General features: G+C 47.4%; 1 protein-coding gene across 3 annotated transcripts; it reads right to left on the bottom strand.

Moving 5' to 3' along the window:
• Window positions 1–427: 427 nt before the first annotated feature.
• Window positions 428–15,445, bottom strand: CRAT (carnitine O-acetyltransferase). Of its 3 annotated transcripts, none has more exons than XM_083375375.1 (14): window positions 14,783–15,445; window positions 10,099–10,362; window positions 9,358–9,476; window positions 7,729–7,782; window positions 7,038–7,203; window positions 5,932–6,106; window positions 5,614–5,792; window positions 5,058–5,158; window positions 4,724–4,843; window positions 4,518–4,640; window positions 3,746–3,881; window positions 3,004–3,066; window positions 2,754–2,891; window positions 428–2,198 (listed from the first exon to the last, which is right to left on the bottom strand). In XM_083375375.1, exons 1-14 carry the CDS (start codon window positions 15,011–15,013, stop codon window positions 1,983–1,985), a joined length of 2,085 nt encoding a protein of 694 aa, XP_083231501.1. In that variant the 5' UTR covers window positions 15,014–15,445; the 3' UTR covers window positions 428–1,982. The 3 variants fall into 3 exon arrangements, with proteins under 3 accessions (XP_083231501.1, XP_083231502.1, XP_083231503.1); XM_083375376.1 differs by having other exon boundaries at window positions 2,826–2,891; XM_083375377.1 differs by lacking the exon at window positions 14,783–15,445 and having other exon boundaries at window positions 9,358–9,469; window positions 10,099–10,123.
• Between the last annotated feature and the right edge of the window lie 1,074 nt (window positions 15,446–16,519).

Here is a 16,519-nt window from a genome sequence, read left to right as displayed (position 1 = left end):
AGGCAGTCCCTGACTTAAAACAGTTTAGTGACGGTTCAAATTTACAACGGGACTGAAAAAAGGGACTTGCACTTTGCAGCATCCACGTAAGCCGAGGACTGCATTCACTCAGGAAAGAAAGATCTGAACAACGTTCTTTTCCTGTCTTTTAATTGGGATATGTTTATTATATAGCTCCATGCCTCTGCCTTTTTCAGAGCAAGACATCTTGCCAAAAATCCGCGTCATACAATTTACAGTCCAATCACAAGCATTGGGCCAAAGTGCTACAAAACCGAACAAGCAAGAATTTGGCAATTCTTCGCTAAACAGTGCAAAATCTCTGTAGCATTAGGAGAATATGAGGACAGGCAACATTTTGGCTGCTTTAAGACCTTAAAACTTGCTTGACCAGCTTCCATAGGATTTTTCAGGAGTATTTTTTAAAAAAAAAAACATTTCCCCGAATTCTTAGCTGGCACCATATTTGGGGCTCCTGGGATTCTTCCTATTTCAGGAGTGCCCGAATTAACCCATATGCTGAGCACGGAAACGCCGAAAAGCAAAGATGAACCTGACAGGTTGAATTCAGACAACAGGAACGGTTGCTAGTACTCAAAACAAGGCTGAACCTGGCAAGCTTAGCATGTTGTACGAATGTGGCACAAACAGAGGATGGGATCATCCTTGTCCTGTCTCTAATTTTCATTACTTTTACATATTTATTAAAAAAAACATTCTAAAGCGTTGTTTCTCAACCTTGGCAGCTGTAAGATAGATGGATTTCAACTCCCAGAATTCCCTTGGGTAATTCTGGGAATTGAAGTCCACCTATCTTACAGCTGCTAAGGTTGAGAAACACTGTTCTAAAAGCTGTATTCAAAATTACCCACCACATTTGCCTTTCAATGTACAGCACGTTAAAAACTTTAAAGCTAACCTATCAACTTACAACTTGTAAACCACTACATTTTATCCCTGGGAGCAGGCAATACAAGGCACTTCTGTGACTGAAGAGTTTCGGTTAATGCGCTTCCATCAAGTCGCCGGATCTCATGAACATCCTGGCAAATGCTGCCTGTGGGGAGTATTTCCCTCATCCTTCTGGAAGGAAGTCATCACCCAAATCTTAGTTTGGCACTCTGAATTCTCTTACGACACGTTAGCCACCGAGCTGTGTTGGTAGCACAGCAGGGAAGGAAGGAAGGAGACACGGAAGAAGGAAGAGAGGAAAGGAATGGAAGGAAGGAAGGAAGGAAAGGAAAAAGAAAAGCTGCATCTTGGTTTTTCCCCATCCTAGAAACTTAAAACACAATATTGGCATTTTCAAATGCTCCTCAGTATGATATCAACTCTAGCAAGACAACTCTGGACCAGTTTTGTCAGATCAAAGAATCCGCCATTGGCCCAGGTAACCCAGCAAGGTGGATGGGTTAACTAGGACTTGCATGAGGCCCAAATTGGACCCTGCGTGTGACAAGGGTTGTGAGCAAGTCAACAAAAAGGTATAACGATGGAGAAGGAGGAGAAAGGATGATGATGGAGAAGAAGAAAGAAGGGGAAGCAAACTTTTATCATCGGACAACAAAATGGCTCTATCATGAAACCCACCATACTGACTGACGCTATGAAACTGACTTGTATATTCACGTGGAGAACAAACATTGTGCAAAATCCCGGGCTCAAATTCTCAGGAGGCTTTGAGCCACGACCTTCTCTTTCAACCCAGCATCCAACCAAGATTCCCTTCAGTTCAGGAGCCCCCTCCCCATTCTCCCTGCTCTTAAAGGCACAGACGGATGCGAACGGAGGAAAGGTGAGCAGGGAGAGGAAGGCGGGCGAGGCAGGCCTATCTCCCCTGTTGAGTGGCGGAGTTCATTTCCCTCCCGCAAACTCGGCGCAACAACAGAAAGCCTTCCGTCTTTCGGGGAGTCCAGGGTCAGGATAAAGCCCACCCAGATGACAGTTGAGCAGGTAGTTCGCCTCTCCAGGACTTCCCCCTCTTAAAGTCTGGACTTGGGGGCGGACTGGAGCAGAAGCCGCATGTCCAGCAAGGCCTGTTCCAAGTAATGGGCCATCCGGGCAGCGTTGGTTTCGCTGCAGCTGTTGAAGGCTGAGACGGCAAAGTTGATGTGCTCCTCCATGGGGTTGTAGCAAACGCCGTAGCCGTCTGGCACCATCGGGCCAAAACACATCACGCAGTCTGTCTTGGCGGGAACCTGCCGGGAGGACAATTTGGTCTAGTGGTTAAAGGTACCGGGCTAGAAACCAGGAGATGGTGAGTTCAAGTCCCAACTTAGGCATGAAAGTCAACTGGATGATCCTGGGCCAATCACTAGGAGACGGCGAGTGCTAGTTCCGCCTTGAGCACGAAAGTCGGCTGAGTAACTGGGTCAATCCCTCTCAGCCCAGCCCACCTCACAGGGCTGTTGTAGTGGGGAAATGGGGGGAGGAAGTGTGTTGGATAGGCCTGCTGCCTCAAGTTATTTGTAAAAATAATAAAGGCAGGATAGGAAATTAAAAGTAAATAAAGAAACACGGATGATTTAAATTGGGAGTCCTTCTCTCCCACCCCCTCAAGCCGGTTGACCCCATGTACGACCATCACCACTTAAAACCATGATGGGCAAGCTCCATTATGGTCAAAAGACAAGGACCATCTGCAAACGTCCAAAAACCCACCATGAGGGAAGGCTTGGAGGCCGTGCGTGAGCACCCGATAACGCCGAAAGACCCAACCCCCAAGGGCCCGATCCACGGCAACGCCAGCTCACCTGGCTGGTGGAGAGGTTGAAGTGCATGGCCACAGCGTAGGCGGTGTCCATGAAGAGCTCAGGAATGCTCACCAGATCCTCGATCGCTTGAAGCTTCAGGCCCAAAAGATGACGATCAATCGCGTTTCCCCTTATGGCCTACGGGAAAGAGAGAGGAGCCCGCAAGGGAACGTCATCGTTGCTCAGGGGTTTGCCACTGAAAGGGACACTGTGAGGGCAAGGGAGGGGTAATAATAATAATAATACCCACCATGTCCGTATAGCTTCGGTGTGCTTGGGTGGCTCGTCTCAACAATTCTGCCTTCTGCTGATTCTAAGGAAGAAACAGCCGCAAAACGCAACCCTCAGAAAGATGGTGGAGATTTGCAAAATATTACAAGTGCAGGACATCTTCCAGTGTGTCAACAGATGGTTAGAAAGAGTGCAGAGAAGAGCAACAAAGATGATTAGGTGGCTGGAGGCTAAAACATGAAGAACAGTTGCGGGAATTGGGTATGTCTAGTTTAATGAAGAGAAGGACGAGGGGGGACATGGTAGCCAATGTTCCAGTATCTCAGGGGTTGCCCCAAAGAAGAGGGAGTCAAGCTATTCTTCAAAGCGCCTGAAGGCAGGAAAAGAAGCAACGGATGGAAAGTAATGAACTAGAGAAGCAACCTGGAACTAAGGAGAAACTTCTGAACAGTGAGGACAATTAACCAGTGGAACAACCTGCCTCCAGAATTTGTGGATGCTCCAACACTGGAGGTTTTTAAGAAGAGATTGGAAAGCCACTTGTCTGAAATAGTATAAGGTCTCCTGCCTGAGCAGGAAGGGGTTGGACTAGAAGACCTCCAAGGTCCCTTCCAACTCTGTTATTCTGTTATCATCTGCAAGAGACGGTCTCTTCTCCCACCTAGCCATGCTTAGAAAAATGGACGTTCTCACCATTGAGAACTTCAAGGATTCCAGAAAACAGGCGTAACGGATGAACACATGGATGCTGAGTAGCTTACCTGTATGTTGTCTGCAGTCATGGACTGTACAAACTTAAGCACGTCCACGGAGGTCGAGCGAATGGTGTCTGTCCTCCCGAGACGGAACATGCGGAGCGAGGCGCTCTCGTACGTGGAGCAAAGCTCCCCATACATCCTAAAAATGCAAACACGGAAACAAAAGCAAACACGGGGAAGATGAAATGAAGGCCTCCCCCACCCTAACGTAAAACTGGCTTCCGAAAAGGGAAGGAGCAATTCATGGAAGGGGCCGGGGATCCGGGACTCTTGGCCTTGACGGCAGGTGGGCCACCTCTGAAGACATCTGCTGGGAGATTGGCGGGCTCTCTTGGACAGCTGGTTAAGAATATAAGAAGGGCCCTGCTAGATTAGACTTGGATGTGTTCTTACAGTGGCCCACCAGCTGTTCAAGGAAATCCACCCCTCCCACCAGATGCGAGGAGGAGGAGGAGGGCAGGAGAAGAAGCAACGGATGGAAACTAACCAAGGAGAGAAGCAACCTAGAACTAAGGAGAAATTTCCTGAAAGTGAGAACAATTAATCAGTGGGACAACCTGCCTCCAGAAGTTGTGGGTGCTCCAACACTGGAGGCTTTTATGAAGAGATTGAACAATCATTTGTCTGGAATGGTATAGTGCTTCCTGCCTGAGCAGGGGTTGGACTAGAAGACCTCCAAGATCCCTTCTAGCCCGCTTATTCTATAACATAATAAATCCATCCAAGCCATTCAGATCACCAGACCTGGGAAAACCGAACCCAGCTCCCTATTCACCTGTAATAAGCCAACTGCAAAGCGATTTGAATAAAAGCATCCGGACTGATCTTCTCTGACTTGGGGAAATTTTTCCCAAACTGGTGGAATACGGTCACTTTGATATCCAGATCTTGCACCATGCTGCAGAAAAAGGACAGAAAACGGATCACACAAGGGCTCCTGAAGGATCCTTTACAACATACGCCCACGACTGAATTACTCACATGTTGAGATTCTGTTTGGCGTCTTCAATATCGTTCTTGATTTCCGGGGTGATATTAAACCGTAGTTTCTTTGGCATCGGTAATGGGATCATGGGGGATCTTACAAGCTCTGGCTTCTTTCTACCAAAAGCAGCAAGGATATAATTGAAACATAGCGGGGAAAATGGATTTTTTAAAGAAAGAGAATCGGGGATTCACGTGTTGAAAAGGCAGGGAACTATTGACTGAAGAGTGAATCTCCCCCAACAAAGACATGCTGGCTTATTCGAAGACCCTCCTGGATCGGTTGCCAGGAGAAAGAAAATAAAGCTGTCTCAAAGCCAAGCTGCCTTACGTGTACTCCACAATGTGATCCAGCAGAGCCACAATGGGGGGGCCCTCAGATGGAGCGTGTTCGTACACCAATCCGCAGGATCCATCTTCCGCCACGATAAACTGCAAGGAAAAATCCAGATGAAATTGGGCACAGGCGCCCAAATAAGGAATCGTGGTTTGTTGGCTCTGTTGCTGCAATACATGGCTTTTCTTTCTTTCTTGATATTTTACTCTTTTAGAATCATAGACTCCTAGAGCTCTAAGGGACGTAACCCTCTCCTCAAGCTGGAGACCCTACGCCAAAGGTCCCCAACCGTGGCCACTTCATGACTCGTGGACTTCAACTCCCAGAATTCCTCAGCCAGCCATGCTGGGAGTTGGAAGTCCACAAGTCATAAAGTGGCCAAGGTTGGGGACCCCTGCCCTACACCATTCCAGACAAAGGTCTGCCCAGTCTCTTCTTGAAAGCCTCCAGTGATGGAGCACCCACAATTTCCCCGTGTCTCCACAAAAATCTCACAACTCATCCCAAAGTTTTAGACAAGGTGGGGGCAGGTGTACCCTTGCCGAGTTACCTGGAGGGTTTTGTCAAACCAGCGGTTTCCACTATTCCAACGACTCCCTCCTCCATGCAACATCTGGGCAGCCACTCGGCTCTTATAAACGTCGTCTGAGACCCGAGGAACCGAGGCGTCCAAGCAGACGGTGAAGATGCTCTTCTCAATCGTGCGCACCGATTCCTTGTTCGTTTTGTCTAGAAAGGGAGGAAGCGCTCCATCAGCCGGGAAGACACCAACACACACAGCACAACAGTGCCGGAAGGGATTGTTCATGACAAGCAATTGACGGTAACCCATGTGGGGTCTCCCCGGGACTAAGGGGTGGGTATTGACCTTTGATGAGGTTGTTGTAGGCTTTGGCCCAACTGTTGCGATGGTTGCTTGTCAAAATCCCGATGGGCTCCTTGTTGGTTTGAAGGGATGTGTTCCAAATCTTCTCCAGCTGGATAAAAATCTGATCGGTGGTCAGGGGGCTCCCGTCGCTGCTGTAAACATCCAGCTGAAAGAACTGGGGAAAAAGGAGAAACAAAGGGATCAATTAGCAAATTGTTATTTACTACAGTTAAACGGCAAATAAATAGGCAACTTATTTCTATCTTGATTTTATTTATTTAAGGAGGGCAGGGGGAAGAATGTTACAAAAAAAGGCTATCTCCCCAAATCCTTGAACTCTCCTCTCTGTATTATTCTATTCCTGTTGCTAGGCTTGTTCTGCTTTGAAAGTGCAGGGAGGTCTCAACTTGCAACCATTTGTTTAACGACCGAGGCATGTAGTGTTTTCCTGCAGTCATTTCGTGACCCAACTAGGTAACATCATCGGTGCTAGCAGGGAGTGGTGTGTTTGCTGTCTGTTTATATATAAGTGGTGGGGTGTGCGTGTGTTGTTTTCTTCTTGGTAGTTCTTTGATGGGGGTATTGTTCACTGCTTGATGGTTGGTCTGGTATTAAACCTGCTTATCTGGGTACTGATTGCTGGAAGGTGGAGTTTTGCTTTTTTTTTGTTTTCTTTTGGCTTTTCATTTGAACGATGGGTACATGTGATTTATTCCATGTGCCCGTTGATGGTGGATTCCTTGAAGCGTCAGGCTTCCAGGAGTTCTTTAGCATTTTTGGTCTAGGATGCTCAGTTTCCCAGTCGAAACTCTGTTTAATCTTATATAAACAGGGAACCACATTCTGTCAAACTGATGTTGTTTCCCAGTCGGATAAAGGAACATCTGTCTGATGACTAAAAGAATGAAACACCATAAAAGAACAAAGGATAAACTGGGGTGATGTTACCTGGCTGGGTCATAAAAAAATCTGCAGGCAAACCACCAAACTCAGAGCTGCTCTACACAAACCGGGAGCAAGATCCACCTGCACTGATGATGTTACCTAGTTGGGTCGTGAAACGCCTGCGAGAAACGAAAACCAAGTTCAAAGGGTCACCTGCCTACCTGAAAGTTGTGAACCACGGTGATGTGGGTGGGCGATTTCTTCCCCTTGGCGTAGTTCACCACCGAGTCGCGTTTGGGGCCCGGGATGCGGCAGGACGAGAGGATCTGGTAGTACTGGTTCATGCAAAGAGGCTTCCCACCGAGATATTCCACAGGTAGAGTTTCGCTGGGGGAAAAAAGGTGAAAGAGAGAGTAGCAGGAAACAAGGTGTCTAGTGAGACATGGCTGACGATCGTGTCGATGCTACAAACATCTGGAATTTGGAAACGCTTTTGAAAAGAGTTTGCTTGGGGCAGCTGCAAGGGGTGGGGAAAAGCACGGAAGAGGGGAAACAATAGGCTTCATTTTTTTGGTTAAACCGGACTCTTCGTCAGGGGTTAAGAGTCTGCGGGAACGGCCTAGGCAGACAGGAGGAAGAGCTGCAGGCCAGGCAGTGGGCACGACAGGGATGATAAAAATTCCAGCAACTGAGCTATCACATACATGTGGCAGACGTCCTTCGTGTCTTACTAGCTGCAAGGTCTACAGGGATAGCAGAGCAACTCTCGGCAGTCCTCAGCTTACGACCACAACCGAGCCCAAAATTTCTGCCGCTAAGTGAGTTTTGCCCCATTTAATGACCTTCCTTGCCACGGAATGAACGCAAAGGACGTTAAGCCCCTCGGAGACCGAACAAGGCCTTCCAACTCACTTGTCAATCATCGTCTTGAAGTCCAGAGCCCCCTCGATCATCTTGGCTGCAAACCTGAAGGAGTCACAAGCAAAGAGGTCAGGAGGGCTTGGCGGGAGGCGAGGGGCTCTCTGGTTTCAGGCTGGGGTGGAGGAAGCCACCCAGCTCAGCTGCCCGATGTGACAACAGCCTGAGACACTCTGCCAAATGGAACGGGGCTGTTTGGCTGAAATCTCCGCAGAGGTCAATGGGGACAAACGCTCCCAGGAGAGGCTGCTACTGTAATATGATTGCCATCATCGTTAGGACAGCGGTTTCCCAAAATTTGGGAACAGCTTGCCTCCGGTAGTTGCGGATGCTCCAACACTGGAGGTTCTCAAGGAAAGATTGGATTTGTCCAGAATTGTATGGAGTCTCCTGCTAGAAGACCTGCAGGCTCCCTTCCAACTCTGTTATTCTGTTAGTTAAACTCAGTCTGCATGCAGTTTTGGAACTTTGGACCACTAGATTTCCCCCCCCCCCGCCCGCCCAAGGCTCCAGATACTTTTGCAACAGATGAGCTATTCCAAGCAGTGTAATTTATTTATTTTTTGTAACCTAGACAGGATTCTAACTTGTGAATTAAGATTTTATCCATCCCTACGGTATCCAAATATTTTTCCAGATTTTTTGACATGACACCTCTGGATCTCTCGAACTGCCACTCCCATCACCCCCAGTCAACAATGAAAGGCTGGAAGCGAGAGGCTGAGCTCCTTTCCCCCAGAAAAATGCCTGCCTGTTTGCAAAAAATGCCCTCAGCTTTTTTCTAGCCATGCCCAAGCAGCACCCCGCTGTCTGGGTGACCTTTCGCTGGGAGAGAGGGCCCGGCTAGGTGGTGTGTGCGTGTGTGCGTGTGTGTGTGTGTGTGCGTCCATCCCTGCTGCCAATTGGAGCTGGGCCTGTCAGGGAAGGGAAGAACGCTGCAGCGGAAGGAAAATTCCTTTTTGATGCCCTCACCGCTGGCTCTTCCCTTGCATTGGCTGCTATTTTTAAAGCCAGTCCAGAAGGAGAGGAAAGCTGAAAGGGAGCTGGGGGGCTAGTGAGGGAAAGGTGACCCCCCTCCTCTGCAAAGATCAAATATCCCACCCCCTTGCCCTTTTTTTTTGGCGTTCTCAATCAGGGGCAGCCCAGAGAGGAAAGATAAAAATACTAGCAGCAGTTAGATTTATTTATTTATTTTATTAAATTTATATACCGCCCTATTCCCGGAGGACTCGGGGCGGTGTACAGGGAGGATTAAAACAAACATACAAAAATTAATGATTTGCAAACCAGCGGCATCCAAAATACATACTACGAGGAGGTTGCCTTCCGCTCTGAAAGAAGAACCGGATTCGAAACGCCCTGGGTTCTACAAGCAGCAGCTTTCCACTGTACCGTCAAGCGACTGAAAGACTGTGCGGGCAGACCCCCATTTACCCACACTTCATTTAGTTGACCGCTCAAAGTTACAGGGCCTTCCGAAAAAGCGGCAAGGTGGGGACCAACCTTATCTCAAGGACCCCCACACACCCCCTTGGAAGGCCCTGCTTGAAAAACTGCAATTTTCCCCTCTGCAAGTGGACTTGGGCAGCAATGAGGTCCAACCACAAAACTAAGGAGGCTCACCTTAGTTGACCTTGCCGATCCAGAAAATCCTGTTTGGGCAGCACCACGCCAGGACTGGAATGGATGACCACCGGCAGCCGATACTCCAGATATGCTGTTTTCAGCCACCAATCTGAAAGCTCGGTTGAGAAGGGAGAGCATGCAATGAGTGGCAGCACCGACGTATCAACAGAATATTTGTGGCTCAAGAGAGGCCTTGGGTGCCCTCTCAGCTGGGTGGTTTTCTTGCAGACGTTTCATGACCCAACTAGGGAACATCATCAGCGCTAGGAGTGGGATGTCAGGAGAGCAGCAGGAGGACTGTGTGGTCCTGGATGCTCTCTGAGCTTGGTGGTGTTACTAAGGTTTTACAAAGCAGTGCTAGAATTTCACATGATCTTGATCCTGTCCTTCCGACAATGCAGCCTAGGATTGTGTTGGCTTTTTTGGATGCCGCTGCACACGGCTGGCTCATATTTAGGTGACTGTCCACTAGGACTTCAAGGTCCCTCTCACAGTTACTGATCAGAAAGGATCTCTAAAACCCCAAAGGTGCTTTTTCAAGAGGCAACTGGGCTTTCTCGTTTGCCTTTGAAGACGTTTTGCTTCTCATCCTGGAAGCTTCTTCAGCTCTGAGCCAAAGGAGCTTCTTGGATGAGAAGCGAAGCAAGGAATAATCAAGGAAATTCAGTTGCCTCCCGGAAAAAGCACCTGTGGGATAACCCTGACCTGGATCCCCCCAGGGCCCGGGGTCCCACCTACCCAATTCTCGTTCTTCCGAGCTCTTCTCTCCAGCCCTTTCTGCAACCGCTCTCCGACGCCGCCTGGCTTCCGAAAATCCCGCACCAAATCTTTGGTGTGGCTGAGTTCCTCCTCGCTAATGATGGGCTCCAGCATTAACAGGTACCGATCCAAAGTCTGCTGCAGGGGAGGGACGGGCAGGTGGGGCAGGCCTTCCTGGTGGGTCAAGTAGCGACCTCGCAGCTTCCGTAACGCCACCGGCTTCAACCAGGTGGACGGCTTTGCCTGGAACAAGGAAAGTATGGAAGACAGAAGTCTGTATATATATATTTTTCTTATTTGTGGTCTGGTTTCTTCCTGGTTTCTCATTTTTGTCTTTTTTTTTTCTTGTCTCTCATTTCAGGTTAGGGTCTGTTTTGTCCCTTTAACACACCGAACGTTTCCTAACCTATCGATGAAATAGTCTGACAACGTGCTGCAAAATCCATACTCAGCAGTTAAGGTGAGCAGGGCAAGAAATACTGAAGCTGGTCAGCACTCGTAGAAATGCAAAAAGAATTCAGAAACAACAGGATCATTTTGGTGCTAAGATTCTCTCTCTGGTAAATTTCACCTTTCCCGCATCACGTGGTAGGCGACCCTTTGGGCTTCACGCCCTGAGCAGCATGAGGGCTGAGGGAGACTGCCAACTTCCACTTTGGATTCTGAAAAGCGGGCAGGCAAGGAAGAGATGCCACTTGCTCGCCTTTCAAAACACAAACGGTCTTAACAGACTGACAGAGATGTAAGGGACCTCAGAGACCCCAGGCCATTTCAGAGGCTGTCCAGTCTCTTCTTAAAAACCTCCAGTGATGGAGCACCCACAACTTTTGGAGGCAACTGATTAATTGTTCTCACTCTCAGGAGATTTCTAGGTTGAATCTTCCCTTGATTACTTTCCATCTGTTGCTTCTTGTCCAGCCTTCAGGTGCTCTGGAGAACAGCTTGACCCCCTCCCCCTCTTCTTTGGGGCAGCCCCTTAGAACTGGGAAAGACGCAAATGCCACCCCAAGGCCTGTAGTTTTCAACCCAGATCATGGTTTCTTCTCAAATTCTTCAGATCGACCAGCTGATATAAGCCAAAATGTCCAGTTTGTATCTCACCACGATTTCTCCACCAAGGGGGCACAAAGCAATTCTCTCTGTTCTTCATGCCAACACTGTTTTTCCCTGCCACGTATCTGAAAGCCCCCCCAAATAATCCCCTAACAAAACAAGCCAACCTTTAAAAGATTTCTTGATATAACAGTAATCCCGCTTTGATGCTTATATATTTTACTTCCGGCTAATTATTTACTTTGGTAATTGATCAGCCAAAGCCTGGAGAAAGCCAACTAAAAGACAGGTACGAACGTTTTGTTTTAAAGGCACCCTTCTCTAACGGGGGTCACTGCCTAATCCCACCTGAAATTAACAAGCAAAATTAATCCACAGTTGCAATTAGAAAAAAAGCAATGCAATCAATATCCACCTTAATTTATTTATAGATGAACTACCTGTAGTAATAAAATTGGCACCAACCAGCCCTGTTATGTAATTTGACTAATCACACAAGCACACACAAACACCCAAAGCCTTCCCAGGCATCTGAGGAAGTAAATTACAGTACCTATAAGCTCAAAACCAAGAGCTCGGTAGCCTCTTTGCTAACTATCAAATTTTATTAACAATACAAGGCTTGTATTCTATTGTATTATCATTTATTGATTATTTACTAAATGTTTGTGCCGCCCATATCCCCTATTAAGGTGAAGCTGGACGGCTTACGAATTATAAAAAAGGCAAATAGAAAAAAAATTAAAATTATACACGTTTAACTGTTAACAGATTGAACAGATTAATTTTAAATAAGATTAAAAACTACCCTACCCCATTTTAAATCCTATCTAGCCACCCTGTGCCACTGTTTGAAGCCAGCTCCTCCTCACAAAATTTAATAAAATTAGTTTAATTGGGAGGGGGGGGGAAATCAGATTTTTTTTCTCTTTTTTTTTGCCACCACAGAGCCAACCAGTTTTGCTTCTACGATCTCTCTCCAGATCAAGGTGCAATTTTTGAAAGCAAGGTTCAACCTGTTTCTATTTGCCAACCTGACGCGGTGAACAACTTTGCAGTTTTTCCCCGGCAGTTTCCAAACGATTTTTGAAACGGTGGGAAAACTGTTCAGCCTCTGGGCGTGTGATTCCTCCACTGTTTTTTTTTGTTGTTGTTAATTTTGCCCTGTGCTTCTTTCACCAACTCGCTCTGCAGCTTCCTTGCTTGTCCGTGCAAGAAATAATCTCCTTTGATAGAGAGCGAGCCTCTATCAAAGGAGGAAGGGTCCCCTTGAGGACCTCCAGTCTGACCCTCTGCTCAGGGCAGCAACCCAGTGAAACCAACCGTGCCAGTTGGCTGCCTGGCTCCCCAAATCACCACCTCACGGCTTTGATGCCCAGCAGCTCTCACCATTCGGAGGGCTTGAAATCGGTCGGAGTCCTCCTGCCTGGCAATAAAAATGCCTGAAAACAAAATCCATACACGGGAAGCGAATTTTCAGGAAGCAGAATCCCGGTTTCAGCATCCTCCTTAAAGCACACCCCTCATTAGCGCTTCGTGCCTCTCCAATGCCTAATTAGCAAAATTACTATTGCAAAAGTTTTCCAGGAACCTGGCCCTGTCAACGGGGTTGTGTAACGCAACTACTTTAGCTAAACACACATCAAATCCAACAGGATTGCTTCCACAGGGAATGCTTGACTTACAGCCGTCCGTTTAGTGCCAGATTGAGGCACTGAAAAAAAAAGTGACTTTATGACCGTTTTTCACACCGTTGCAGCATCCCCCCCATGGTCACGTGACCAAAAGGTGGATGCTTGGCAACTGGCAGGTATCCATGACTGTTGCAGTGTGCCGAAGTCACGTGATCCCCTTTTGAGACCTGACGAGCAAAGTCGAGGGGGAAGAAGCCAGATCCACTTAACAACCGTGTTTACTGACTCAACACCTGCAGTGACTCACTTAACAACCGGGGCAAGGCAGGTCATAAACGGGGCAAAGCTTGCTCAATAAATGTTTTGCTTAGAAATGTTGGGCTCAATTGCGGTCGCAAGCCGAGGACTGCCTCTGATCGAACTCTTGCAGTTTGCAAAGGGGGCTCATTAGGGTGGGGGTCTAACCAGCCCCTGAGCTTTCAAATTTTCCATTGCAAGTCTTGCCCTACACAGCTCCTCGAATTGTGATCCTTCCAAATGTGGGTGATGAGAAGCTTGACTTACGGTTGGTCTTGGCACTTAGGTGCATTGATTGAAATTCAAGCACTTGGCAACTGACATGTACTTATGCCGGTTGCTCTGTCCAGGGGTCACAGGATCTCCATTTACGACTTTCCCTCCTAGCCAGCTCCTGACAAGCAGCGTCCATGGAGGGAAGCTGGGTTCGCTGAACCTCTGCACAATTTGCTTGACAAATGCAGCCATTTGCCTAACGGCCGTGGCATGAAAAATTACAAAAGCAGTTGTAGTCATGCAGTGCCTTGGTTAATGACTGCACTGGTTAACGATGAATGTCATGGCCCCTATTGCTGTCGTAAACCGAGGACTATCATCTCTGCAAGACATCGGTTACACTAGTCGTGCTAATAAAGTTATTACAATTATGAGCAGAAGTGACTCTGTCCAGTGGAAGGAGGAAGCTAATTAAGCAGGCTCCACCTTCACGCTTTGTTCATTGAATAAAACAGCTAATTATTAAAGGGAGAAAGGAAGGCCAGCCAGTGCAAACTTTCAGGGCATTAAACCCGAGAGAGGTCAGTGGCATTTGCTTCCACTGACAGATAGAGTGCAGCCAAAACCAGACTTAGCACATAACTAAATAGAAATATTTATCTTACCAGGGAATCCATGCCAAAAACATTGAATCAGAAGGGCTGTTTTAGGACTAACTGTAAAACAGAATTCTTCTTTCAATTTTTGCTTCCCCTTTCACTAAATGAACCTAAGTCAGAGCTGCCTCCCCCCCCACTTGTTCCCAAACCGCTGCCAAAATTGTGATCCTGTTTTTTTTCTGTTGCGATTCTTTTTGTTATTTTTTGCTGAATAAAAAAGCAACTATTTTGCCCATCTGTTTCTTATTCCTGGATTCATAACTGGAACAACAACAACAACAAAAGCCCTGTCGGAAACAGCCCCCAAAGTGAGACGTTTCCCCTCTTTTATTGAAAGGGGGTGGAATGAAAAATCTCCTCCTCCGGAGTGGACGAGTCGAGACTGGACGCCCGTCCTTTTGCAAAGGAGAATATTCCGTCCCACCCAAAGGCTCGCGGACCCCCTCTTGTCCTCCCCGCTCCAAGAAAATAAAAATTAAAAACAAAAATGAAAATGAAAAAGGCCAGGATCCAAAGGCACCCGGCCGCACTGCAACCCAAACAGAGAGAACAGTGGTGCCAAGCAGGAAAAACGCAAAAAAAGCGCAAACGCAATTGTGTTTTCCTCGCTGGACAATCTCTCAAGCGCAAAAGCGAAAGTCAACGGAGACCCTCCGTCTCCAAAGCCGGAGGGAGGCGGAGGGCTCTCCCTGCCCGCGATCCCCACCCCGCCCGCGCAGCAGCAGCAGCAGCGCCCACTCAGGACCCCCCGGCCAGCCTGCGCTTCTCCAACCGGGCGCCCGCGCAGCCTCGCCAAGGACTCACCATGTTCCTGCCTAGCAAGGCGAGCATTGCGCCGGCGGAGAGTCGGGGCTTTTGCAAAACCCGCGCAAGGCCCTGCCCACCGAGCCAAGTCCGCGAGGGCAGCCGCGCTCCGGCCCGACCTGGAGGCTCTCGGCCCCGCCCGCGGCTGCTGCTGCAACAAGAATTTGCAGCTGCTGGGGGGGTGGGGGGCGGGGGCGGAGTCCCAGACGCAACCATCTTTGGCCCGGGCATGCCACGGGAGGTCTCGCCATGCTTGGGAAGGGCAAGGTCCCCCCTCCCGCCCGCGATGCAAAGGGATTGGAAGCAAGTTTTAAGGCGCGGATGGGAGACCACTAGGCGATCTCCGGAAGAGCAAAGTGGGTCTTAGAAACCTTTGAAGTTTGGCTTGTGAAAGTTTAGGAGTGAGTCAGATTAGTTAGGAGCAAAGGAAGGAGGGCGTTGGAAACCAGATCAGGTTATTTTCCTTTCCTCTCTCCCCCTCCCCTTTTATTCCTTTTCCTCTTTCTTTTTCTTCTTTCGTTCTTTACCTTTTTTTCTTTTCCTATTTTTTTCTTTTCCTCTTTTATTCATTCACTTTTTCCTCCTCCTTTTCCTTTTATTCTGTCATTCTTTTCCTTTTTCTTCTTTTATACTCTTTATTTTCCCTTTTTTCCCTTTTTCTTCATTCTTTTCCTTTTTTCTTTTCCTTTCCTTTTTCCTCTTTTTTTTCCCCATACTTCCCCCCCCCCTCTATTTTTCTTCTTGCTGTTTTTGCCTGTTGCGCTAGGTCTGTTCCCTCTTTTTCTTCACCTGCACAAACCGTAACAAGGAGCAGCGACCGCATCCCCATCCTTGCTGTTAAGGATTCAGCTTTATTGGGCAAGAAATCTTTTGATGTCATCGGCAGCTCTTGGTTGAGGCTGTACGGTACTATATTTAGCTTTGGATGCAAAAGTTAAACAGTCTCATGTTTATTAATACTGTCATTGCAAATCATAATTAATGCTGATGTAAATCTTTTTCCTCTTAGTCTTTAAGTCAGGCAAACAATAGAATGTTACATCATCTCTAGTCAGTGCCCTACAGATGCCACTGAAAGAAAATAACATAATATATTATTTATTATTTATTTATTTTATTTTTGGGACTTATATGCCGCCCTATCTCCCGAATAGTACTTATATTATAGTACTTAAGTGATATAATATTCCAATAAATCAATTTTTTTTAAAGAAAATGAGAGGGCAGGAATTGGCAAATCACTCAGTTAGACTGCCAAAGAATCTGAGTGGATCTTTTTAGGAGAGGATTAAGAAAACTTAGACAATGTTGTATAACGTGCTAAGTCATCATTAACTAAAACGTTTTTCAACCTTGCCAATTTTAAAATGGGTGGACCTCAACTCCCAGAATTCCCCAGCAAGCATTCTTGCAAATCCACTCATCTTAAATCATATTGTCTGGTGATTTCCGGGATCATGCTGGTTGAGAAATTTTGGGAGATGAAACCACGCATCTTAAGGTTGCCAAGTTGCGAAAGGCTGCTCCAACTATAAAGCAAGGAGGGAGCAGGACGGTGGAAGCAAAGGATGGATGCATGCTTAAAGAGATCAGCATTCAGGGATGTGGATTATGTAATGCCCAAAAGGGACCTGGATCCAACGGGTGAATGAAAGCTAGCAAGGAAGGCAGCTCTTTTGTGGGTCAAAGATAAAAAACCACCTGAGCCATTGTCCTCAAGTCTATTTTGCAAGTTGC

The sequence above is a fragment of the Vipera ursinii genome (genome assembly GCF_947247035.1).
Source record: "Vipera ursinii genome assembly, chromosome: 16".
In the NCBI taxonomy this organism is placed as follows: domain Eukaryota; kingdom Metazoa; phylum Chordata; class Lepidosauria; order Squamata; family Viperidae; genus Vipera; species Vipera ursinii.
The sequence above is the reverse complement of the archived record's forward strand: the minus strand, read 5'-3'. Positions and strand labels throughout refer to the sequence as shown.

Coding starts and splice junctions, on each gene's coding strand:
- CRAT (XM_083375375.1), bottom strand. CDS start 15,013: ATGCCCGGGCCAAAGATGGTTGCGTCTGGGACTCCGCCCCCGCCCCCC. Junction 7,783..9,357: donor GATCGGCAAGGTCAACTAAG/GTGAGCCTCCTT, acceptor TGACTCCTTCAG/GTTTGCAGCCAAGATGATCG. Junction 4,641..4,723: donor GCCAAACAGAATCTCAACAT/GTGAGTAATTCA, acceptor CTTTTTCTGCAG/CATGGTGCAAGATCTGGATA.